General features: G+C 38.9%; 1 protein-coding gene across 3 annotated transcripts in view; it reads left to right on the top strand.

The window, feature by feature from the left end:
- IPCEF1 (interaction protein for cytohesin exchange factors 1) overlaps positions 1-25,480 on the top strand; it is a 55,056-nt gene that overhangs the window by 17,573 nt on the left and 12,003 nt on the right. Inside the window, exons 3-9 of one of the 3 annotated variants that reach the window (XM_068184650.1) lie at positions 1,474-1,510; positions 2,175-2,344; positions 9,969-10,042; positions 11,220-11,291; positions 14,202-14,263; positions 16,882-16,970; positions 22,318-22,687. In XM_068184650.1, the coding sequence (XP_068040751.1) occupies positions 1,474-1,510; positions 2,175-2,344; positions 9,969-10,042; positions 11,220-11,291; positions 14,202-14,263; positions 16,882-16,970; positions 22,318-22,687 (874 nt within the window). The other 2 variants (XM_068184651.1, XM_068184653.1) reach the window with 2 other exon arrangements.

The raw sequence follows: 25,480 nt of genomic DNA, 5'->3' as shown, positions 1-25,480 counted from the left end.
TGAAAAGGATGGGGAAATAGCAGAATCTCTAATAGAGCTGATTTGTTTCCTTATTGCTTTTCTTTGTGTGTTGTCATGGAGAATAGTCTGAGACAGAGAGGCAGTGGTAGAATTTTAAAAATAATAAGGGAAAAAGGAAAAAAGAATACTCAGTGATTAAGCAGGAGTCTGGGATTATTCATGCCTGGTAAAGCCTCCCACAAGAGCGTTGTTCAGGTCATGTCAAACAGGCACTGGATAAGCACAGGACTGCGAGACACGGCTCTGTGCTCTGTGGTACACGCTGCAGAGATCCCTGCTTCAGAAAGTTGTCGCTCTTGTAAATACTGATGACAGTGGGCACTTCTATAGTTGTTTACAGATGGTCTAGCTTTACTCACCTTTAATTTGTGAGAAGAGCCATCAAATTTTTCAAGAGGGATATGAAATGGAGTTTTGTTTTCCTGAGAAGCAGTCTGATGCGGCGGAGGGGCTACATTAGGGATGTTCATAGCGTAGCTCTGCAGCGGATCAGGTAACTAGCGGCTTTGCATAGCAACATTGTGGCCAGCATATTAAATCATATGTCACTTTATGCAGCATTTGTCATCTGGGGGCTTCAAACTCTTCCTAAAAATAGAAAAAAGTGAATGCTTTAGTTCCCACACTGGAGAAGGAAAGGTTGAGGCAAAGAGAAGTCAAGTACTTTATCTGCAATCACAAAACCAACCAGCCTGCCTGGGGAGAATTTATTCCAAAAGCCATACCTTCCATTTTCAATTACCTCCTTTTTTGTTCTGTGGTCTTCTCTTTTAGTTTCATTTTCTATGTGTTTATGCAGGATTAAATATGTAGACTGCAAATGCATAAATAAATTCAATTGTATTATTTTTGCAGTGACTAAAATTTCCATATATTTTGTGTGATTTTTTTTCTTAAGAAATATTATTAAACTGTTTAATAGGAAAAAAAAAAATACATGTTCTGCATTAAATAAAAAAAATTCAAAGGTGAAGATCAATTTTTTTCTCTTTCAGGATTTCTTAGAGAATGAGCTAAATGACTATCAGTCATCTGGCATGTATTTTAATCTCTCCATGTTTGTAAATTCTCCTTGTGGAGCCTTAATGAAGCATTAAAATGCTGGAGTTTTAACTTCTATTTTTTAACTTCAAAACACAGAATACCATTTGGGCAAACACAGCAAAGTAGAAGCTGTCTGTGGATGTGAAACAGGAAGCAGTAGTAGATAGACACGTGTAATAGGGTTGTGTTTGCTCTTGCTCAACTAGATATACATCAATTTTAATTAACATGTCTTTTGCTTCAGCTGCTAGCGTCCCTTCAGCAGTGAGTGGGTTATGTGTTTCCATCCTGCATATACCACCAGCATCACCACCACGTCCTTCTCTAGCTTCCCCCTCCCCTTTCTACACAAATGTTGCAACACAATCTGAAATTTCCTCTTTTCTTTCCTTCCTGCATTTCTTACAGGTTCCTTTGCGTCAGAAGGCAAAAAAGAAAAGTCAAGGTAATGAGAGATTGTTTTTTCTTTTCTCTCCTGGATTCCTCTTTTGTTATTTTCTTAGTATGTCTTATTCTTGGGAGGGTGAGGATTTTGTACTGCTACTCATCTAGTGAAAAACTGCATTTTAACTCCACTGATTCTTACACCGATTCTGAAAAATGACAACGGGCTGTTCCTTTGGACTAAATCCTTGTGGTATGTTAATTGAATCAAAGCTGGAAATCAGTGAGGTAGAATCAGCTGCCTGCACAGACATACATGCTGGTGGTTTTCATGTACTTGGCATAATAGTTTTCTCTAGCTGACTTAAAGAGATGTATCCTTTTCAGTGCAGCTGTGTGAGGAAAAATATATGCATGCTTCTTTTAAAAGGATTAAAGGCTGTATTTTTAATTTACAAAAACTCGTGTATGGTTATCTTAGCATTAATTAGTATCTGCATTATCTATAGCTTACTGTTTAATTTCTGAGCATCACAAGCCTTTCAAATGAATGTGCGTTACTGTCACAGCCATTATAAAACTGATTGACTTCTAAGTATATTTTAAGATATGCTTGGATGACTTGCTGAGGTTCCTAAGTAAAGATGATATCCTTAATTGGCAGCAACATCTTTCCTGGTAATGCAGTTTTAAGCAAGCACAACACTGTATTTTTAATGGCACAGGGTTCTTTATAATGAGCCGACGGAGGATATCGTGCAAAGAGCTGGGGCAAGCCGATTGCCAAGGATGGCTCTACAAAAAGAAGGAAAAAGGAGCTTTCATTGGCAACAAATGGAAAAAGTTCTGGTGTGTGCTAAAGGAGTCATCGCTGTATTGGTACAGCAGTCAGCTGGTGAGTACAGCATACAGCCAGCTCCGGGTGCCAGAGAAACAGCATCTGCTGGGACTGAGAGAAGGGAACCTGAGGTCACAATTTAGGTGCACCCTGGAGGAGTACAAGTAACTGGGTTTATTTCTCCAGACACTTATGTGATCTGGGAAGTGTCTATATGAATTTGAAATACGCAGAAAACAATGTGTTTTCTAGTTCAGCAGGTACTTGTGAAATGTTAACTTGCTGTCTGTTTTGCCCTGTAAAGAGCTGTCCTTTAAAGGTGGCATTTGAATTTGAGAAATGTTTTCCTGGGTATAGGCAATTTGCAAACACTTGTTGTCAAAACTCAAAACAGGAATGCTTCTTCACTTATTATTTAATTTTCAGAAATGTCTCTCCTATTTCTCTTTCCACCCCCTTCCCCACTGAGATTCTGTTTGTCTGCTTGGTTTCTTTTTCTGTTTTCTTCTATTTTTTTCCTATTTAAATTTTTTTGTCCTTTTTTTTTTTTTTTTTTCAAATAGTAGAGGGCAGCTGCTTTACTCTGTGCTTGTTTAAATGGGCAGTGAGGCTGTCTTGCCCATCTTAGGAAGATTCAGATATAGTTACTCCCTTCAATTTGCTGTCTGGCACTGCTACCTCTAAAAAGCTCTTATCACATTCAAATGATGGAGTGACAGATCTAAGAATTAGGGTGTGAAGAGAATTAGGGTATGCCAGCAAAAACATAGTGAAACTCAGCAGCTTCAGTGTCGAATTTTGGATGGGCATGAGGTTCTTTAAATGTAAAGCAGCTGCTCTGGAAATCAGCATGTCACAGGCACAGCAAAGGATGAAAGATTAAAGGAACCCTTATTAATTCTTAGAGCATTTAAAAAATATCAAAGGCAATCTGGATGATTTCCACTTGTTTATTTCCACTGCAGTAATCCCCATTAAAATTTTGGCTAACTTTTCAGGGAAAAAATACAATAGTTTAAGCCATTAAAAAAATCCTCATACCCTAAACAAACCTTTACTCATTTAGATTATTTCACATTCTCCCTTCAGTTGTGAGTATAATGTTAGTATTTTTTTTGTGAGGTGTTTGTTTGTTTGTGTGTGTGTGTGAGAGAGATTTTTTGGTTTGCTTTTTTAAAATCCAAACAAAACTGTGTCTGATACTTCAAGATGATATTAAGTATTTTTTTGGGGGGTAAAGGAAAGCAACTCTGCTAGTCTTGGGCTGTTGTTTTTTTATGATGTCTTAGTCTAACATATGTTCCTTTCAAGACTATGTCAAATACATGCATAATAGAAAGAAAATAAATAGAAATATTGGGAAAAAAATTTTGTAAAGGCACTTTTTTCCTTATGCTTACAATATATCTGCTTGAAAGGCATGGCGAGGCAGTAATCCCAATAAGCAGCATTAATACCTTGCAAAACCTTATTGGCTTTTATAAATCTGTGTTTGCAGTTGTACTTCTGGCCAAGCAGATTTAAGAAAGGTGAGCTGGCTGGCTGACATGACTTTTTAGACACAGAAAATATCAGAAAGGAATAATCCTAAAGAGTAACCAAGATGAGACGAAATAAAGAAGGCAAGATTAGGAAAAGTTTGCCTCTGGGAAGAGAAGAGTGATGGGGGACAGGTGCAAATTCCTCCACTTCCTTCAGTTGTTCTGGCCTGGTTAAATTCCATTCCTGAGATCCAGAGAAATCATGATCATGCTGGTTCCAGTGCTCCTTGACAGCACTCACTGTCCCATGCCTGCTTCCTGACTATCACTGACTGCCTCCAAAAGAACAAGGTTGAAAAATAAGTGTCAGTCTCATTCCAGTTTATTTCATTTCCTCTGAAGAGCTAATGTGGCTTCCAGATATTGTTGTCTTGTGTCAACCCTGAGTTCTCACCTATTACAGCTGTGCTTTTAGTATGTTGGCTGATAGCACCTCTTTGCTTTCAACTTCTGCCAACTCTTACACACTATTTTATGTTAAAAACTCAAGGTTTCTTTGGGCAGCTTAAAGTGCAGCCTCTATGTAACTACAGATTCAATCAGTGTTTGCAGAATGTCAGTAACTGTGGGGTTTGGAAAGGAGGAGAGGTGCTCTTTGCCAGTGCCTGCTCTCTGAAATTCTTGGGACCAGAGGCATGCTCAGAGTTGTATGTGAGATCAACTAGACCCAGATATTCTCACTTCTAGATGAAGGAGAAATAGCAGTGACACATTCACTTGCTTGCTTGACAAGTCTCTGGCCTGGCATTAGGACTGCCTGCACTTCCACTGTGCAGTAAAGTTAACCCTTGGTCCCACGGGGCTGTACAAGATGACAGTCTAGAGTTCTGTTGAAACAGGAGTTCTGCTTCTCACGTGCCCAAGGCTTCCTGTGACCAGCCCTTTTACAGGGGCTGATGCCAAGGGTGGTGATGAAAGAGTGGGGCTGACATCAAAGGGACCGGGGCACACTGGTTGCCTGTAGCTCTGCTGACCAGTTTGGTTCTGGTGAGAAATGAGCTTGGTTTGTTTGTGGCTGTGTGAAAACCAGACACTGGCAACTGTAGCATAGCAACAGGGTGCTGGACCTTTTTTCTAATGGAGATAGAGAAAATAGAGAGTGGGTGGAATATGTATGGGAACATGCATTATCCTGGATTTGGGTAGATAACCTCATCTGAATATCATCTTCTTGGTCAAGTTTGTCTTCATGTGTGTCTGAAACTCTGGATATTTCTGTCACTCTGGCTTAATTTTTCTTCAAGCCACTCTGGTTCTGGGTCTCTCATGAGAGGCAGATTTGGATACATTAAATAGGATACTTGTTGTGACATTTGCAGCTGATATTTCCTTCAATTTAACATAAAATGTTTTTTGAATGCCACAGCTCAAAAGAGTAAAAATAATACATGGGTCAGCAATAGCAGATCAGACACCCTAAGAGTAAAGCTTCTTCTTCACTGAAAGAAAGCCAGAGAGCACGTGAAAATGTGAATAAATTTTTGATGAGCTAGCTGAGGTCAGGCCCAGTGGTCTCACCAGGTTTGGGTAAGCTGCCCTGGAACCTCTTCCCACACAACCTTCTTCTTTCTATAAAACGTGAGACAAGTAAACTTCTCTTTGCAACATGGAAGCACTCCCAGTCTGGGGAGGAGAAGCTGTTTGGATTAGGAGGAAGCACGGATGGGTTGGTTTTGCAATGAAAATACAGGACATGTCTGAAAATACATCTGGGCAGTCAGACTTTCTGGGTGCATTCAAGAACACCAGACTCCTTGGACAACTGCTCTTCATTAGTGTTCATTTATATTTTTCTTTTGTTTTTTTTTTTAGTACTGGTCTCTGTAGGCAGCTGCCTTGAAGACAAGTGTTTAAGTAGTACAGTTTGTGATCCTGCCTGATCCTTTAGCTGTTGCAATTCTCATACTGAAACCCCAGAGGGAATTAGTACTCCTACATAGGAAGAGGGGTGGTGGGGGAGGATTGTCATGTGTAATCCCAGGCTCCTGGCTCTTTTTTGTTTGTTTCAATTGTGTTGGATAGTGTTGGCTGGAATGGGACAAAGGACTAAATGCCTCTGTCTGGTGGGTCTTTAGGGTAGCTTGACTGGTTTTCCAAATAGAGTTGAAATATATTTTTGTAGAATGTCTTAACGGTGGTTGTCATGGGAATTCAGCTGAAAATAAATATAAATATAAAATTAAAGAGATGCAGGCTGTGATCTACTGTCACTATTTATCTTTGTACTTCTTTTCCCCTCATTCACTGCATTTGAATTGGTCCTCATTCCAACAGCTTTGCTTCAAGCTATATAATTACGGTCTTTTAAAAGAAAAATCTTTTACCTTTGAGTTGTAATAGCTGCTTATGTGGATGAGAAAAAGTCATTGATGTCAGCTGATTGAGCTGAGAGGCTTGGGAACCTATGGCCCAATATCTTACACAAATCATTCACAGTTCTATAGGATGCCTCATTGGTGTACTTGGCAGAGAGAAAAAAAAGACTAAAATGCTGAACTGCTCCTCCAACATCCATAGAGTCTTCTAATGAAGCCATGAGGACTACCCTGATTTGCAGATTGGAGCTCTTACACAATAACAAGATATTTAATTTTCTAGCACTATTTTTAAAAATCTTGCTGCAACATTACACTCACTTTAAATGACTTACTAAATCTCCTAAAGCCACAACATTTAGATAATATATTGAGGCAAGCTCAAGAGGACATTAGCCTCTTTCATTGGATTCATGCACTGTGTTTCATAAATAATTTCTTTTTTTTGAGTGCAAAGCTTTTCCTGTGAAAAAAATTAGCCACTTTCTTTTTTGCCACAAGAACTTGCAGAGACTGTTGTTATTATTGAAATTATTTTTCTACAACTTGGAATAGCAAAAACACAGATTTATGTTAGGCTAACCTCCATAAAACCCAAAAGAAATGACAACTTATTTTTTTAAACATCCTGATTAAGTAGAAAATAGGTCAAGGTTCTTTGTATCAGAGTTTTTTAGGGCTATTTTACAGCTTCACTTCAAAATTTGAAGGAATCTTGAATGAAACATGTGAGTTAAATAATAGCCTGCTAAAGTCATGTTAGAGATAACATTTTGGAAGAAAGAAAGCACTTAGGATTTCTATAGGCTTTAAATGTTTTGAAATGTCATTTTTATCCCAAGAATGACTGAAAAGATGACTTCCACATGTTCTGTTCCTAGGATTTATTTGGAATTCTATTTGCTGACTGAAATAACACCCTTAAGATTTTAGTGACTTCTTTTTCTTTTTTCATTTCTTTTTTTCCTGATAATTATGAAGCTACATACCCATCAAACTCCTCTTTTCAGTTACATAGATGGCATGTTTTAGATGTGTACAAATAGTGTATTTCACTCATACATAAAATGAAACATGAATTTTTCTTTAAATGAGCAAATATGAAATCACAGACAGAATTAGTATAAAATTTGAATGCATTGAGAGAGAATGTGTATGTGAGAACATAATCTTTTACCAACTGGAACAAGCCAAGTGCTGCATAAGAAATCAAGGGTTTCTCTCCTGTACAATTGTTAAAATTAAAGTACTGAAATCAAGGCCTACAGACCTATAGTCATTAGTAATTTAGAGGGCACTCCCTTAATTTAGGTAGAGGAATCTATCTAAATTACTGCTGGATTAAGTCAGTGATGCAAGTCTGAGTTCCATTTCTGCATGGGTGGGAGTGTTCCAGGTGAGTGTCTCCACACTGGCTTACAGGGTGCAGGTAATTCACTAATCCAATACAAAATCCAAACACACAAATTCTTTTATACATTGACAGTAGAAACAGTGATTTATCTAATGGCATTTCATGGACTTAATCCCTTCAGGAGTGCTTTTTCAGCACTCTAAACTGTTTATAGGATGCAGTCTAGACCAGTGGTCACTACACTGATAGAATTGGCTGAGCTGTAGCTGCATTCCAAACATGGAAGAAAGGCCAAACTTGTCCCAGACCCGAGTCACCCACTCACCTACCTGTTAGCTTACCCAGCTCAGGCCACAGATTTATTGCTGCATGGGTACCCGGGTATATTTCTTCACCCAGGGTCTCATGGATAACTTTTTCTTAAACTGGGAGTATGGATTCCTACTAAGAGAAGCAACTGGCATTGTATGTATTTCTCATCCAGCAGTGTGTGCAATAGTGATTGTTGTACCTCATGGACTGCTTTTTTGAGTTTGGTTCATGGTATTCTCAGATTGGTCTTGGGAACTAAACAGGAATTTGGTGTTCCCGATCTACTAAGTGATTATCTTTTTGGAACTGAAATGCTGGATAATACAATCTCTAGCATTATCGCAGTGCAGCCCAAGAGCAATGCTCCTTCATTACTCGCCAGTATTTATTTGCTCATCCCTATATATTTAATATACTTTGGATCTGGGATGGTAATACTAGCTTTAGTTGTTATTTATCTCAATGACTTTAAGCTCATGAAATTCTAACCTGTGGAATGGAAACAAAAGCTCCTAAGCTAGTCACTGAACAAGTTTTACAGATACAAATACAATCAAAGAGTGTTAAAAGCCCACAGTAGCAAATAAGCACTTTTTCATACAAATATTACAAAATGAAACTTTTTCAGCCCAGATGTAAACTATATTTTTTTTCTCTTGTTCTGAAAGAAAATAAGAAAAAAACCTGCCACTGATGCTGTGTGTCCATGTCTTGGAGCAACAAAACTGTTTATTGGTGACGATGTGAAATATAAGCTTCTCACATGAATGTTTAATACATGTAAATGACAGGAATGAATGGTTAGGCCACGAGTTATTGTATACAAAAGAACATATATGCAGATGTGAGGGGAAGCCACCCACTGAAGTAACCATCCTGTATTAATATTTCAGTTCTCGGACATTCGTAATTCTAAGCATTAAAGCTCAAAGGCTTGTCTTGATGAACATCTTTTTATAGTCTGATCATATTCATGCATAATGAGACTTGAGATAATGTCAGTCATCTTCATTTATCCTCTGCCTTTGTAATTGTTGTGTGTATTTTACCTGCTTTAACTCAGTGTACATTTTCAGAATTTTAATGTGTCTACTAGCGATGGCTGGCAGCAGCAAAAATGTAATTCAGGAATGAGCACTCCTTGTTTTGGAAAGTATATTTTTCCTGACATTATGTCCTACAGACTTTTGTCTACATTATATATTCATCTCATCTTAGGAGGACTCCTAATCTTATTGCAGATGACCAGGTGTATGTAGATAGATGTAGTAAAGATGATGTTTTTCTTCAGATGTTTCAGTTTCAGGCAGCACAAAAAGGGATTTGAGGCTTGTCACTTCAGTTTTTCATCTCTGACTCAGAGTCCTGCTGACTGAGAGCAGAGACGTCAATGCTCAGTAAACTCCTTGCATGCAGAAAGGGCTGATGGATATAAACAGGGTACTGAAAATGTAAATGTGAATGTCTGCCTGGATATTGCTACCTCTTGTACTATGCCTGCAAATTTCTGGGGGTAGTGATAGCTGGGTGATCAAAGCCCTCTGAGGCAGGTCTGCAGTGTTTAATCACAGAACTCAGCTGAGTGGGATGATGCCCTAGCACCTTGTGGAATGGGAGTAACCTGCATTGCCTCTGCCTTGCTTGTGTACAGGTGACCATGCAAAATGGTCCATGCTGCAATTATATAGGGGACACCCTCCTCTATTTCTACTTAGAATCATCTTGAGGCACTTCTGAGTTGTATTTTTCAGGTATACATGGGTCATTTTATGTGCTGCTGTTATGTGTCTGTGTAAGACACACACATGCTGTATCATGGCACAAACCCACTTTTGAGATTGTAGGTGCTATCCAGACCTGAACAGATGATATAACTCTTGTTCATCCTTACTAGTCAACAAAATCTATGCTTACAGTCTGCCACTTGTACCAAGAGGAGTGGTGGCTTTCCAGCACCCTGGATTTGCACAAATATATCTGGTATAGAAATATTTCATCAGGCGTTAATCTGTCCCTATGGTGATCAGCATATATTTTCACAGTATAAAAAGCTGTCAAAAACAAGCACTTGCATGTTAAATATTATTCACCATTGGAGTCTACTAGTTTACCAGTTGGTTGATGTGGTGATATTTAATTTTTTTTTTCTTTTATGGAAGGCTGAAAAAGCAGAAGGATTTATAAGACTTCCAGACTTCAGTGTGGATCGAGCAATTGAATGCAAAAAAAAGCAGTAAGTTTATCTCTTGTTCCCAGTTTTGCATGATTTTTACAACATTGCAAGGAATGAATCTCAGTAGTCTTTGACAGTGAAGCTGTGGGGAGTTCTTTTGTATTGTATAAATAATGAGACATTAATTGAGCTACTGAAAGAAAACCATATTGCAAAAATATTTTTGAAAAAATCTTGGCCAGATGTGCTTTGCTAAAACCACAAAAAAAAAAAAAAAAAAAAAAAAAAAAAAAAAAAAAAAACCCAAAAAAAAACCAGAGGAGTGTGCCAAATGCTTTCTTTTTCTTCTCCTTTTTTTTTTTTTTCTTATTTGCTGGTTATGAATAGACTGTAGTTCTCAGATGCTCCCTCTTAGTTGTGGAGGACAGCAAGTAATGCTGCTTCCCTCCAAGCCTGGACTATTCTTTAGGATGCTGTGGTGCAACTGAGCTTGGGCTGTACTTGAAGCCTTTGGTTGTGCAGGGAATAAATACTTTCTTTAGCAGGGTGGACATTTAAAAATATTCTCTCCAAACACCGTATGCAGAACTGACTTCCAGCTCCTTCTGGAAGCTTCTTCAAAGGTTTGGAGAGGTGTTGCTGTTCAAAGTTATAAAGTGCAGTATGGTTTTAATTGTGTCCCTCAAGAGAAACCTTCATTCTTCTGATGGAGAATTCAGAAGAGTCAGTCACTCTTCACCCACTGTTCACCTACTGTGTGCTGCTTGTGATCTTACTGTGTCACATATCCCTTCCTTCAGCCATCAGTTTTCCATGCTTTGGGGTCTTAGCCTTATTGACTACAGCACATGCAAGCTGTTCCATGTCTTGGGTCACTACTGGTGCTTTCTTCCAACATTTTTCAAGTTTGCTTTACATATCAGAGCTGGAGGAAGCTGCACATAATATTTGAGGTGTAAAAAGGCAACAGAATTATGTAATGAAATAATGGAAGACTTTGTTTTATTCTTTATTCCTTTCTTTTTACTTCCTGTAGTTTATACTTTCTGGATAGTGTGTGGCCTAGGAAACGAGCTAAAAATAGACTAGTGTTTTAAAGAAAGAGCTGTATTGATGGACAAGCTAATCTGGATTAATACAGTGGAGTGAATAAATATTTTAAATAATTCATTCAGCTATTATTTTGTCTTTCTTATGGAAACCATTTTTCTTCATATCTCTTTTTCTTTTCCCAAAGTGCTATTAAGATCAGCCACCCACAGATCAAGACATTTTATTTTGCGGCAGAAAATGTTCTGGAAATGAACACGTAAGTAGGAGTGACTGGTCATGTTTCATCCTGTCTCATGCCCGAGAACACCCTTTAAAAGTTCATTCTTTCACTGTCAAGCAGTCGTTGACAAAGTTATTTGGGGAGTTACTGAGTCTAATTTTTTCGGTCACTAAATGGAAGAAAACTATTGCTCTTTGTTCACTAATTTTGATTGAAATCAGAATTGCATAATTAGCCCAATTTTGATGCTAATCTTCCAAATATTTGCTGGTATAAATCCATTTCTGTTAGAGCAGTGCTAAGATTCGATAGCGATTCTTGGGAAGAAGTGAGGGAAGAAAGGAAAGAGAGGGAAAAGTCTCAGAAGTGATCTAGAGCACAACAGTTTCAGAGTATGATATCAGTTAACAAGGAGGGTTAGAGGGATAGAAAGGTCTGTTTCCTTAATGTAAATTAGCGTTAACTTCAGCATCAAACTATGCTGTCGTTGGATGATTGTCATGGCAGGTCAGAAATTTTCTTTCCACAAATGTCTAGAAGATTAACAACCAAAGAGTTCTCAATGGAAGAAGTAAAAATGGATATGAATGCTGCCATTTTAGAAACCACTGAGCTATTGAAAGATATTATTTTCTACTGATCCAAATTTGGCTGATTTAGATATATTTAGATATATCTCATACCTTTGCCCTTTTTACTTCAGATTGCAGTCATTAAATGGCCAAATACTGGATAAAAAGCAGTACAATTTAAATGGGAAGAGAGCTCCTACAACAGTCAGGTCAGGATTTTAATCATGGTTCTACCGGTGATCTTTGTATGATTTTTCACAGGGCAATGACTACTCATTCCCTCTATAAACAGGAGACCTCATACATATTTACCACAATAGAAAAAGAGAGAGGTTGAGAGAATGTGTGTGGTCTTCTGAAAGATCTATAGATATAGAAATGTACAATATTACAGTAGTGTATGTACACAGATATGTATTCATAAATCTGTACTCTACTGATGCCTACAAGTAAATATAGATGAAAATAATCTGTTGCCCTTTGCAAGTTGGAGCATCATGGATCATTCTGGTAACCATCCATTTTGGTGTTCCTGCATTTCCCACCAGAGCTCCTGAATGGAGTGACAAGATCCTGAGGCAGATAGGATGAGGATGACTGAGAATGAGGGACAGCTGGATAGAAGTATTTCAGTAGAGAGGGTAACCCTGGTTAAGAGAGAAGAAATGGAAGGACATATGGAGAAGGAAAATTAGAGCTAATGGAGGATATTAGTAAGTGTTAACAGCCAGTTTGGAGCCCAGCTGGAAATTCTCATGTGAAAAATGTTTAGTCTCCTGTGAGTCAGTGATTGAAATCTATGCAGGTGTCTTAGCTCTTATGCCCCAGGAATGATTTTGTTCAAAGTCCACTTCTTGATTAAATTTCATTTTGGCTGAAAGCTAGGTAGCCTAGTGTTAGAACAGCCTGCAATATGCTGTACTAACCCCTTACTGTTGCAACTGATGATGTTTTCCTTGGCAAAGTACAAAATACATGCATTTAATACATAAAGTACACGCATACTCACGCATATGTTGAAACAGACTAAAAGACATCTGTTCTCTTGGCTCCAGTCCTGCAAATACACATGTGAATGGTTCCACTCAACTCACTAGAGCATTTGTGTGTGTTGAGTTCCTGGTGTGCATAAATGCTTGATGAATCATGAACTTTTGTAACTCTTCATGCATATATCAATATATGCATATACCTCTACATATATCTCTATTAAATCAACAGTGGATTTATTAACACAGTCATTTGTTTCATTAAATTATAATGTATTTGCTATTGTCATGCACACACGAAAAGTAAAGCCATGCTGACTAGCTGCATGCATTTAGCTGGCCAGTTGTATATAGTTATTAGTGACTTGTCTGCCCGTGTCATTAATGCAGTCCTAGAAATTTTTAGTAAATATTTTCCTTGTTAAGGTGGATTTTCATTTAAAAAAATCCTTCTGTTAGGATTAGCTGTCAGAAAAGAGTCAATAGACCACTCTTATAGAAATGAAACTTTGTTTTTCTGATTTGTTTGTGGCTCTATTGCTTATACTGCAGTCAAAAAGTGCAGTTAGTTTGATGCTGACCTTACTAGAAAATTCCCTGTTGCTTTAGTAGAACCATATTCAAACAGAATGTTTTTTTCCAGTTAAGAATTCCTGCCCTTTGTACTTTCTCTATATATGCCTTGAGTTTTAATCTTAAAAGCTTGAGCTTTTTCATTTGTTAGTTACTTAAAATGTGGATAGATCTGAATGACCTACGGGCAAACATAATATACAAAAAGTATAACTAGGGAATGTTTCTAGCACCGGAAAAATGCAGCCACCTGGGAAGGTAAGTGAGAAACACCCTGGTTACAGCATAAACCAACACAGGAAGTGAGACTTACTAAAACCAAAAGTACATAGCAAGTTGAAAAATGTGATATGTTCTGATCAAAAAGTTTGGTTTCAAGTGGTGCAGACTGTACTGCAACAGTTTTGGCCAGAGCAGCTGACATCATCTTCTGAGGCTCCCATGCCTTTGTCCTCATCTCAGGTGAAAGATGACACCTCAACAGCTGGACTAATTCACTGACATGGTGTTACAGCACAAAGACTTTCTTTAGCTTACATAAATGCAACTCCTGGGTCATCAGTAGTACCTTTTTTTCAGTATCAAGGAAAGATGTCCCAGGCAACTAATCCGATTCACTACAGGGAATATTAATATAGAGGTAACTGGTGCCTTTCTAGAAGATGATCTAAGAAATAGAAACTTTGACATGTGGTCTTCAGGCTAATGAAAACAGATGTGTGTAGATGTAGAACACAACTGAAAGGAGCAAGACTCAATCTGAAGAGCATGTGAGTGTCCCTGAATCTGTGTTCCTTCTCTTTCAAACACAGGTGGCTAAGTAAGCTGGGAATGGCTGTAGACCCTCAGACACCAAACAGGAAGAATGAGGAAGGTATGCTCCTAACTGGCTTCATTATGTTCTTCACAGTTTTTGCTTGGCGAAATTTTTGTCAGCTGTTTTCTTTCTTTCAAACCGTCATCTTGGGTCTGCCTACTACCTGAGCTCAGAGAAACCACAGAAAAAGAAAAAAAATGATGAGAAACAGTGTGAGAGACACTAGGTGATCTTTTGAGAGGTGCGTAACTACTTTCTGGCAGTTTGCTGGCTTGCTAAGCCCACCAAGTGTGGAGAGGAACAGCTGTGCTGCTCTGGGTTTTGAGCTGGTGAATTATATTACAGGAGTGCTGCAGCATGGCAGCTTGCAGGCCCGGGATACCTTGTGCTCTGCAGACCCATCCCTCCTGTGTCCTCCAGTCCTGGGGTTTCAACAACTGCAGTGCTGGGGGATGAGGGGGTGGTACTGCTATTCTGGAGCCTACGATTTGTTTCAGAGCCAAGCCCAAGTTCATTATGGAATAAAAAACTTTAAAAGTCCTAAACAATTAATTTATTGTCTTAATTTGCACACCAGCCTAATATAACTCTTTGGTGGGAAGATACCAGCACTCAAATCATAAATCTGGGCCGAGGGGCTGGTTTAAAATGAGAAGTGCTCTGAGTAATATTATGTTACCCAACCAGGAATGGACTCTGAGGAATATGTGTCTTCATCTGGGCTTTTAAGTCTCTGTTTTTAGAGTATTGGTACCCAGTGCCCTCTTTGGAATTGCTGAGCTTGTGAAGGAGCTGTCATCATGAAGAAGAAACTGGTATTTTCAGTAGTATGAACATTTAGGGGATGCAGCCTGTTTTGCCTAAGCAATGAAGTGTTCCTCTCTGTATCCCTTCTGCATTATTGCAAAATTTCGGATTGTCATTTATGTCCAGGCTCGGGACATGTCATTACATTATTGATTAATTTAATCTGGCTCCATTTATGCTCTACCATTAAAAGCAGCTTTGGGGTTGGTAAACACTGATGCTTGAAGAATTCAGCAAGTCTCATCAGTTTCTTTGTTTTCTGTTAACATTTGTTTCTTGTCAGGAAACTTGTTAACTTCCACACCATCTAATTCTTCCTGCCTGTATCCTGTTTGAAGCCAACTTTATCAAAACACGTTAGGATAAAGGGCTATATTGAATATTAGGTTGTGTAACAAGAACTGAAAGATACTTGTACTCAGGGAGGAAGTGTGCAAATATATTATCCATCTTTTCATGAAGGGAAGGGTTCCATGGAAAATGTGAATGGCCAAAATTTTTTTACATTAAACCAATTTTTTTAAACTCAAAAAAATGTGATACTGGTTGTATTGGTTGAATCAAGAATTATGAAGCTGGACAGAGGCTCTTGGTCAGCACAGGCTGCTGAATGCCTGTGCCCAGCAAAGGGCAGCACTGGATCCCATGGACACCACAGGGGCAGCCTCTTTTCTGTGACCCTTGGTACCCAAGTTGTCCTCATCAAGGTCCGAGCTTGTCTTTGCAAGCTCTCGTGTCCCCAGCCTAGTGGGCTGGGGGTGAGTGTTGTCACCCTGCACAGGTGGTGCAGGGCAGGATGCAAGCACTTGCTCCTACAGAGGTTACATTTGTGTTGGGACATTTAGCAAAAGTGATCTTTGTGGCCTTTCAGTGCACAAAGAGGACCCGTAAGAAAGATGGGGGCAAACATTTTAGCAGGACATACTGAACAAGGGGTAATGGTTTTACACTAAGAAAAGGCTGGTTTAGACTAGATATAAAGATGTAATTTGTTACAGTAAGGTTAGTGAAACACTGATACAGGTGGCCCAGAGATGTGGCAGAAGTTCTATCCCTGGAAACATTCAAGATCAGGCTGGACAAGGCTCCAAGCATCTTGGTCTTGTTGAAGGTGTCCCTGCTCATTGCAGAGAACTTGGACTATATGACCTTTTAAGGTCCCTCCCAAACCAAACTATTCTATGATCTTGTCCAATGTTTACTATTGCCAGGTCCTGGGCATAAGAACCAGCAGCATTCTGCCTCCCTTTTTCTGTGTATAATTTTATCAATGATTATCACTTCATTTAATCCACCTTTAAAGAAATTTGTAGAAAATGTTTTCACCTGCTGCACAGATAGTTGAAAGAAATAATAGGATGACTGCCTCTGCCACACGTCAATGAGTTCAAACTCCTGTGAGTTTGATTTTGTTACAAAAAAAAACCAAACAACACAACCCAACAAAAGAGATACAAGTAGGGTAGTCCTAGAGTACTGTGTTTACTTTTGGTGTTACCTCTTCATATGTACTACCATGCTGTATGGTGTGTCTAAGTGAGATACCATGTGCAACAAAAGACTCTCACAAGGCTGCTCTATAGTTTTCAAACCATGATATGAACAATCAGTTTATTCCAAAATTACAGCCAAAGCTCCAGTGCCTGTTGGAGCTCCAGGAAAACTTAGTGGTTACAGGGATTAAGGGATTGCCTCTGCTACTTGCAACAGCTCTCCAGCATTGCCACAAGTGGATTAGGAGACACTGACTTGGTAAAGTGTAGTCTTAAATCCAGAACATCCTGCTTGGTGATCTTTGGTTGGCGCAGTGCTGCAAATAATAATGTGTTGGTCTAACCATTTTTGCTCATTTTCCATATCTATCTCAGAATGCTACAGTGAAAGTGAACATGACGATCCAGAAATAACAGACATGCCACCTCCACCCTACGCAGTCCAGACCCCATCTCCTCCTTCGGTAAGTGTTCCAGTTATTGCCTTTTTTTCTTGTTGCAAGCAGGTTGAAACAAAACCCTCCTGAGGTGGTGGATCTCTAGGAATAACCTAAAACATTGTCTGGAAGTGTCCACGCTGTGTTCCTGTGAAACCTTCGTGTACAGACTGCCCGCCCCATGGCAGAGCACCCAGCTGGCACATCCTGCACCACAGGGAGATTTGCACTGTAAAAGATCAGCTCCTTCCTATTTATCTTGCTGGAGAAAGGAAGGTGCCATTCTACCTCATACACAAACTGTGTCTTTTCTTTACAAGATTTTTAACACACCGCTATAAGCTGTTTTTTTCATACTGTTCTCTCTTTTTCTTAAAAATCCATCCTGAAACCTCTCTCTTTTTGTGACCTTGACAGCATATCAAACAGCTTCGTATTTATTTATTTGAGTGGGCTGTTTTTAAGACTGCTGAATTTAAAGCTGCTTTTGTGGCAGTGAAGTGAAGGGAAAGAGGCCACTTCACACAGAGATAAGAATCTGGCTTTTTTCTTCTACCTCTGAAAAATAGACTATGAAAAAAGATAATAGGCTTTCTTCCAAAATCTATGTAGCATATTGTCCCAGAATATTCCTTCCTGTCTCACTTTATTTCATAAATTAAAATAAGCACTATGAACCCTCATGAGTCTGATCAAATTGGTTTGCCTAATTATTATCTACTTCTTGCCCTATTAATCTTGTTTCTATATAATTGTTTTTCCCAGTGATTTCATTACCCTTACATGTGATTTAAATGGATTTTAAAAAAAACTTTTAATTTTTAAATTTTTTTTCCATTTTTATTTTTTTTAAGTAAAGAGAGAAAAGTTGTTAATGTGCTATGACAGGTAGCTTCACTAGTAAGTTTGGGGTAGGTTTTTTTCCTCTCTTTCTCTCTTTGCAGCCTTTAAAAGAAAAGTTTCATTTGTAGTAGAAGTCAGGAAGAGCTGTTGCAAGTAGCAGAGGCAATCCCTTAATCTCTGTAACCAGTAAGTTTTCCTGGAGATAGTAACAGTCACTGGGGATTTGGCTGCAATTTTGGAGTAAACGGATTGTTCATATCATGGTTTGGAAACAATAGAGCAGCTTTGTGAGAGTCTTTTGTCACCACATTTTAATTTTTTTTAAATTTTTCCCATTAAAATGGAAAGCCAAATTTACTTAATTCTGTGTTTAGAAATGAGTGATCTGGTTTGGGTTGGTAATAAGGAATCCTGGTTCAATCCTTTTCCTTAACTACCTGAAAGTTAACACTAAGAGGTGTGCAGTAATATACTTAGTACTAAATATTCTCATAGCATTTCTTGGAAGGGAAGTGTCTGCTGCCTCACTGTTGTGGTACTCTGTGGCACGCTGAAATGACACCCAGTAGCTGGGGTGGGCACAGGAACAGCAAAGCAGGAGCAAATCTGAAATATACAGATGAGCTAGAGAAGTTTGTGCAATCACAGGCATTAATAGAAGGAGATATCGTGGACAGGGTTGCCTATCTGGCAATCTCTAATTAGCTCACATAAAGCTGGGAGCACATGCCACAATGTCACCCACTCACCCCCCTCATTTTCAGTCAGATAAGTCAGTCTTCACTTCCTCTCCCAAAACGTGGGACGTTTATCACTAGAACAATCCGCCCGGCACGCGGGGGTGTGAGGCGTTCACTGCTGTAGAACGTGATTCCTTGTTGCCTGTATTAAGTGGAGGTTAAAGGTGACTGAGTGGCTATAAATATCAGAGGAGAGAAGAACTTTGGCAATATTCCTCCTGCAGTTATTCAGGGCCGTGCATCAGTTAATGAAGTGTCTTGAATTTTATACCTCAGTGGCTTGCCTTTAGGAGATGTAGATGTGTTTTCCGTCTGCTCGCCTCTGAGCGAATGCCTGCGTTTTTCCAGATGATGAGTTTTAAACAGGTGCTGGTTTTAGTTTTCTGTTTTTCTGGTTTCCTGCTGCCTGTTGGTCTGTTGCTGCAGAGGTCATCTCCGTTTGTCTCCTTCCCATATGCTCCTCTTGAGTGCTGGCCTCCATGTTCTGGCAGGGAACACGTGGGACGCAGGCAGTGGTGCAGATGCTGAGGGATCCTGCTTTCTCAAGCTTTCCCTTAAAGGGTATCTTCCCTTCAGCCTTTGCCTTTGTCAGCTGATTTACTGATTCTTCCTATCCCTTAAATTCCCTTCCCTTGTGGACCAAGGTTAGTGTCTCCTGAGCAAAGGTGTCATCTTTTCACCCCAGAATTGGCCACTGCACCTGGCCACTCCATTTGCTGTGGGTCTGTCCCATGCTCAGCTTGCTTACATAGTGAGTAGGAACAGCTCTGTTTGAATGCAAGTCAGAGTCTGCTTTTAAATACCATATTTAATGCCCCTTTCACTTCTGGACAAGTGTTGAAACAAGAAAAATGCTGGAAGGATTGGGAAAGTGCAGCTTCTACTACAAACTCAGTTCTCGGTTTGCAGCCTGTGGCTGTCTCAGGGAAGGCTGGTTAAACACAGCTCTCTGCCTGTTTATTTGTTGCAGAGTTCTTGAACCAAGCTGTGAAGTCTCAGAAATGTGGTGGATTTGGGTTCATATTCTGTGGGTGCATCAGGGATTCAATTTCCTCAGATTGCTACTGAAAGTGACACTTATCCTGTCAACTCAGCTCAGTGTCAAGAATGCCAGAGGCATTGACTGGAGTTAATTTCTTTTTATTATTTTAAGCAGAAAGGCCTTCAAACTTCTTGACATCAACTCAAAAATAAAAACTATTTTTCTGGAAATTAATAGAAACCCAGATGTAGGCTCTGTTACATTTTAGAGCAGCAAACACTTTGCTGTACTTCTAGCGCCAAGTTTGTACTTGGTGTTCTATTCTCTGCTGACTCAAAACATTTTGCACAAGAAAAAAGTAGTAGAATAGTAGAATCATGAGGTTCCATGTATATGCATGGGTTTGGGTACTGTGGAGCAAAAAGTAAGTGAGGAACAAGTAAATTATAACATCTGTAGGACAAAAGTTAAACTGACCACCTGCATTAATTTGTCCACGTGTGAATGCATACACAGTTAAAAAATCAGCAGATACATTAAGACAGTAGATTGCAGCAGTGGCCAAAAAAGCAGTTGAGGAGTTTCATGTTCATAATTTTTCTCTAAAAAATACCTAGAGACCCATTAATCTCCAGTAAAATCCTTATGATCTGCTTTTTAAAACATCCCCAAATGGAAATTTATTATCATATGGATGATTGCAAAACCTCCAGAGTCACTCAAATAAGATAGGTAAACATTTGTCATGCCAAATTAAAAACAAAACACAACACATATGCAGACAAAAAGAAACACCTTCTGGCAGTCATATTTATTCTCACTCATATTTTTTAATTAACACACAATGAATATGAAAATGAAAACATATTCCCTCAGTGAGGCACAGCCTTCATTTCAATAACACTTTTTTTTTTGGGTATAGACAAATGCCAGAAAAATAGAGATGAGATCTTATATCTTCCTTTTCCAGCTTTGAACAACTGAAATTAGACCATCTTCAATATGTGGGCAAGAGCTCCTACTGTTCGGTTGTTCTGCTTGATTTATAAACACTTCAACAATTTGTCTTTGTGGTAGGATCTCTTAGATGAAATGCTTCATATCACCTGTGTTCCCAAGAGCATTTTTAGCACTCCTAGTTTACTACAGCATCTCCTTGTTCTTTGCTTGAGGATGCATATGTGAAGGTTTCTATTTTAGAAACAAAAATACACTTGAAACACAGTGCTGTACTTTTCATAGGTGAATATAAATGTCTAGGTCCTGCAAAGTTTGACACAGTCTTATAAGAATCGTGAAAGGACCAGAAAACATCCCCTATGAGAAATGGCTGAGAGAGCTGGGTTTGTTCAGTCTCAAGAAGTGGGGCTCAGGGGAGACCTCATTGCCCTCTACAATTGCCTGAAAGGAGGTTGTAGCCAGGTGGGGGCTGTGTCTACAGTGACAGGACAGGAGGGAATGGCCTTAAGGTGGGACAGGGCAGATTCAGATTAGATATAAAACAATTTTTTTCACCATTAGGGTGGTCAGGGATTGGAATAGGTTACCCAGTGAGGTGGTGAAGTCACCATCCCTGGAAGTGTTCAAGAGGGATCAGAATCCAGTGCTGGATGATATGGTCTAGGGATTGCAGTGGAAGTGCTGGGTGCTTGGCTGGATTGGATGAACTTGAGAGTCTCTTCCAACCTTGACAATTCTATGATACTGGGAATGGCTTTGAAAATTTACAAAAGTGAAGAAGCTGCTATGAACAAATAGTGCCCACAGTCTGATATAAGTGCTCCTCATCCTCTGAATTGACTACTTGTTACATGATGCAGCTGTATTAGAAGCACAGGAAGGCTTTGCTGTTTTTAAAATAAGAAGGAAGTAGTATACATTACAGTATACAACTCTGAATTGAGGAGTTTAAAAATCATAATAAAAATTGTTACTCTTGGTTTGGTTTATTTGAATAAAACTTATTTCTGGTTTACTTTATAAATAGGTATTCCAGGCTAGCCCCTTTACTGTGTTTTCAGCTTTTCCAGGTTTCCCTAGCAACACTTTCTCAGTAAGATTCAATATTTTCAGTCTAGTTATCATCTGCTTTAATCCTTACTCAGATCTATTCTACATAAATATTGAGGACAGAAACTTGCCAGAATTGTGGTCCAACAAGTCTGGTATTCTGATGCTGGCATTGGCCAGTAGGAGATGATATGCAGAAGGAATAAATTTCTGCAGTAGCAAATCTGGTTTTCGTATCATGATGATCTCATCACAATTTCTGATAGTTTCTGCTAAGCCTTCTTGCCCTGGTGAATGATTATCCCTTGAATGGACTAGGAAAAATACTTCTTTACTGTACTTCAGTGCTTGGGACCCCTTTTGTCTATCTCTGGTTATTGCATTGACTGAACTGTTGAGTGCTTCATGTTCAATGGCTAATTTGGAGTTTTTCTTCTTCACTCTTGATTAGGCCAATAAAGTGAAGATAAATTAAAGAAAGAAGGTGAGTGTGAGACCTACAACAGAAGGCTACATTCAGCATAATAATTTTCCTTGGTCTTTGTTTCTAGGCATTGTCAGGTTTATAACTCTTTTGCCTTTGGCTTCCTGGTGTCTTGGTTTTTGAAGTTACTGCTCTGTAAGAGATTGATTGCCACACCACAGGCTTGTTTGGATTAATAAGTAACCAGACTACATCAATTTTTGGTCATTCAGCATTTCAGCTGCATATCTATATATCATGTAGAACCTAGAAAAATGAGTAATTTGTAAATAATTTTTCTTTTTTCTTCCTCCTCCCCCTTTTGTTTCTGGAAAGCAGGATCAGCAGAAGTCATCATTCACCTCAACTCTGTCAAGTGAAGCATCTTGTTCTCTCTCCTCTCCTGAAAGTACTTTCAATTCCCAAGAATCATCGTCTTCCTTGACATCCAAAGTGGTTTATTCCGAGAGGCAGTCCTGGCTTGACCTGGTTAACAGCTCTGCCATGGAAGAGGGTGATCAGCCTTTAACGTTCTGTGTACAGATTCATTCTGACGAGGTGCCAGAAGTGGTCTGTGGAGATGCAGCAGAAAGCCAGGAAGTCCGGCTTTCTGAAACCAATGGTGGATCCCAAACCTCTTACTTAAGTGCAGATACACATTGTCTAGCTGTGCCAGACGGAACAGGACAGCGATCACTAGCCAGAGGTGAGCTAATGAGAGACTTTTGCTGCAGGGCCATACAATAGAAGGGTTACAGTTTTCCTTAACTTCCTTCCCCCTTCCTTCCTCTATATTCTTTGCTGAAGAGTTTTCCAGTGGCATATAATTTATAACATGTAAATTATTGTACACTAAATATATAACCTAGAGTCTGGTTGGTAGGTACCTTTACAGCTTTTCTCAAATTGTATCTATAGGTTAGACCATAACCTCTGTATATAAATATAGCATACACATAATTTTATTAACAGTCTTTATTTCAATGCACATATCTTTTATTAGTTAGGATTGAATCAAAATGTTAACAAAGTATGTCACAAAATGGACACTGTAACAGAACTGTAATATGTAGGGAATGGTGAACATGGGGTTAACTCAGTCCAATTTTACAAATGCTGTTGTAAATGCTGTTTCATTTACTCAACGTATTTAATCCCTATTTGCTTCATTAAGCTTCATTGTAATCAAGGGAAAACAACTGAAATCCTGAGTCAGAACGTCTATTAAGACTGGATTTTGTTTAAGCAAATAGGTGTCTGCACAGTATCTTCCTACTGAAATGTACTGTTAATTGAAGAAGGTGCTATGGTTCCAGAATTTGATCATTGTTACTGTTCCTAACTCTCCTGTGTAGCAAGGAAATATCTCCTGCCTTTTGAGCAAAGCTTCTTCTTTCTGAATTAAAAGCAGTTGAAGGCTAAGAGTTGCTCCTGACATACAGTTCTGTGTAGATGTGTGATACATAAGGGAACAACAACATTCCTGTGCCTCAGCTCTTCCCATGATTCCAAATTCTTATAAAGATTTGAAGTGAGTACATTGTTGCTGAAAGAGAAGGGTTGTCTCAGCACAAGGCAACAGAAAGGTTCATCTAAGAGCTTAGGCTGAAAGTAATGCAGTGGTGGAAAGAAACAATGCTGGAGTTGTCAGGAAATTAGGGTATTTCTCTGTAGGTGAACTTGATACTGAAAGATGATACTATAAGGCACACTGGTTACCTGGTCAGTCCCCCTGTGTTTTACAAATATCAACACTTAGAAAGCTGGCACCCCTTTATGTAGTCATATCTTTTCTGATTTTACACAAAAAAAAAAAAAAGGACATTAATTAAAGTTTTCATCAAAAGTGAAAATTAACTCAGTGTTTTATGCTCACCTACCTTGCCCATTTTGTAGGCTTCTCTGCTAGAAAATTCTGCAGCAATGAAGATCTGAAAGAATTAAAATCCAGAGTGAGCATATGTGCTCTTTCTATGTATTGGAAAAGAGTGCTGTACTTTGAGTTACTGAGGAATCTAATTCCCCTAATTCTGGCTTTGCAAGTTGTGGAAAAGCTAGAGCTGGCAGAAATTGAGTCCATAATGAAAAAGTCACAAAGACATATAAAATATATTACTTTCTGTAATTTTACCTTCTAGGTTAAACTTGCTAAAGTAATGTCTTTGGAAAACATCATTAGGGATATTCAAGTGGATTGTTGGAGTGTAGGTCATAAATGGCATAGTGGCTTATAGATCCCGTTGACAAAGATTTAGTAGTTGTTCTTCAGAAATCTTTTGCTTAAAACTTTTGCTTAGAGTATATTCCTCTGGTATTGTCAGAAATCCTGCAATACTGCATAGGTTATTGCTTTCCATTGTAATGTAAGGGTGACAAATAATTTTGTGGATGTCATAGAATGAGCATGACACATTGATAATCACTTATAGTTTGATAGGCTCAATCATACTAACCAATTAAATGGGATTGAAATGTAAATCAAGGCATATTTTGGTATACTCCTGCAGTGTGCAAGATGGTTTAATTTTGATTAGATTATTCCTGGGGAAATGAATTCTTCTGTTGCTCACTGCTTAGCTGATGGGCAACCCTGATGGCAGAACACAGAACACTTCCATCCTAACCACACTCGTGATCGCTGACAGAATTCCAAAAATAGATCATTTCACCAAGACAGTCACTATGGAAACTGTATAACCTCACTAGTTCTTGTCTGCATCATAACCCATTGCTGACCAAGTAAACGTACACCAGACGCAGGTCTCTCTTCCCTTTATCAGTCTGCATATTATGGGCTGGGTGTGGAGAGTGCTGCTGTGTGGGGCTCTCCCCTGCAATGGTCACTGAAAACTTTAAGGAAATATTTTTCAAGGAGATTAAGCTACTTCAATCTGAGCATGAAGTAGGAAAAGAAGGATTAAAGTAAAATAACATTTCAGTTCCAAATGAAAATTATCAAAAAGGATGCAATTCTGGTTCTGTGGCTTATCCCCCAAGAATTTCCCTCTCCAGCTAGTTGATAAGCATGTGCATAAATACTGAGATGAATTCAGGTTGTTGGGTAAAATCTAGCTGCAAATTCTCCTGATTTGCAATAACTGGTAAGAACCCCCTAGTTATCTGATGCCAAACAAGAAGGCATACGTCAGTGCAGTCGATACTATTTGCTTTACAGTGCTTCGGAATAATGCATTTCTGACATGTTTCAGAGTCATGAGACTCCATCTAGGAGGAGACAAGTATGTCTTTTGTCCAGATTTGTCCTGAAAGCACATGTTCCCTGTGTGTTAAGATGGCCATGTTGTCATCAGAACAGCTATGTTCTTTGACAGCCTTTGATCCCAATCTCCCACAGAGCCTACGGCTGTGCCTGTGCGCTCTCTTCCTCCTGGTGAGGATAAAAAAACCCCTGCCACACTGTTTTCTGGCCTCATTCTTTAAGGTAAAACCACAAGTTGAATTTTTGGTTGTAGCTGATAAGAGCCTATAGTTGAGGTGA

Source organism: Anomalospiza imberbis, chromosome 3 (genome assembly GCF_031753505.1).
Source record: "Anomalospiza imberbis isolate Cuckoo-Finch-1a 21T00152 chromosome 3, ASM3175350v1, whole genome shotgun sequence".
Classification (NCBI taxonomy): domain Eukaryota; kingdom Metazoa; phylum Chordata; class Aves; order Passeriformes; family Viduidae; genus Anomalospiza; species Anomalospiza imberbis.
Note: the sequence above shows the minus strand (reverse complement) of the source record. Positions and strands in the feature narration are given on the sequence as shown.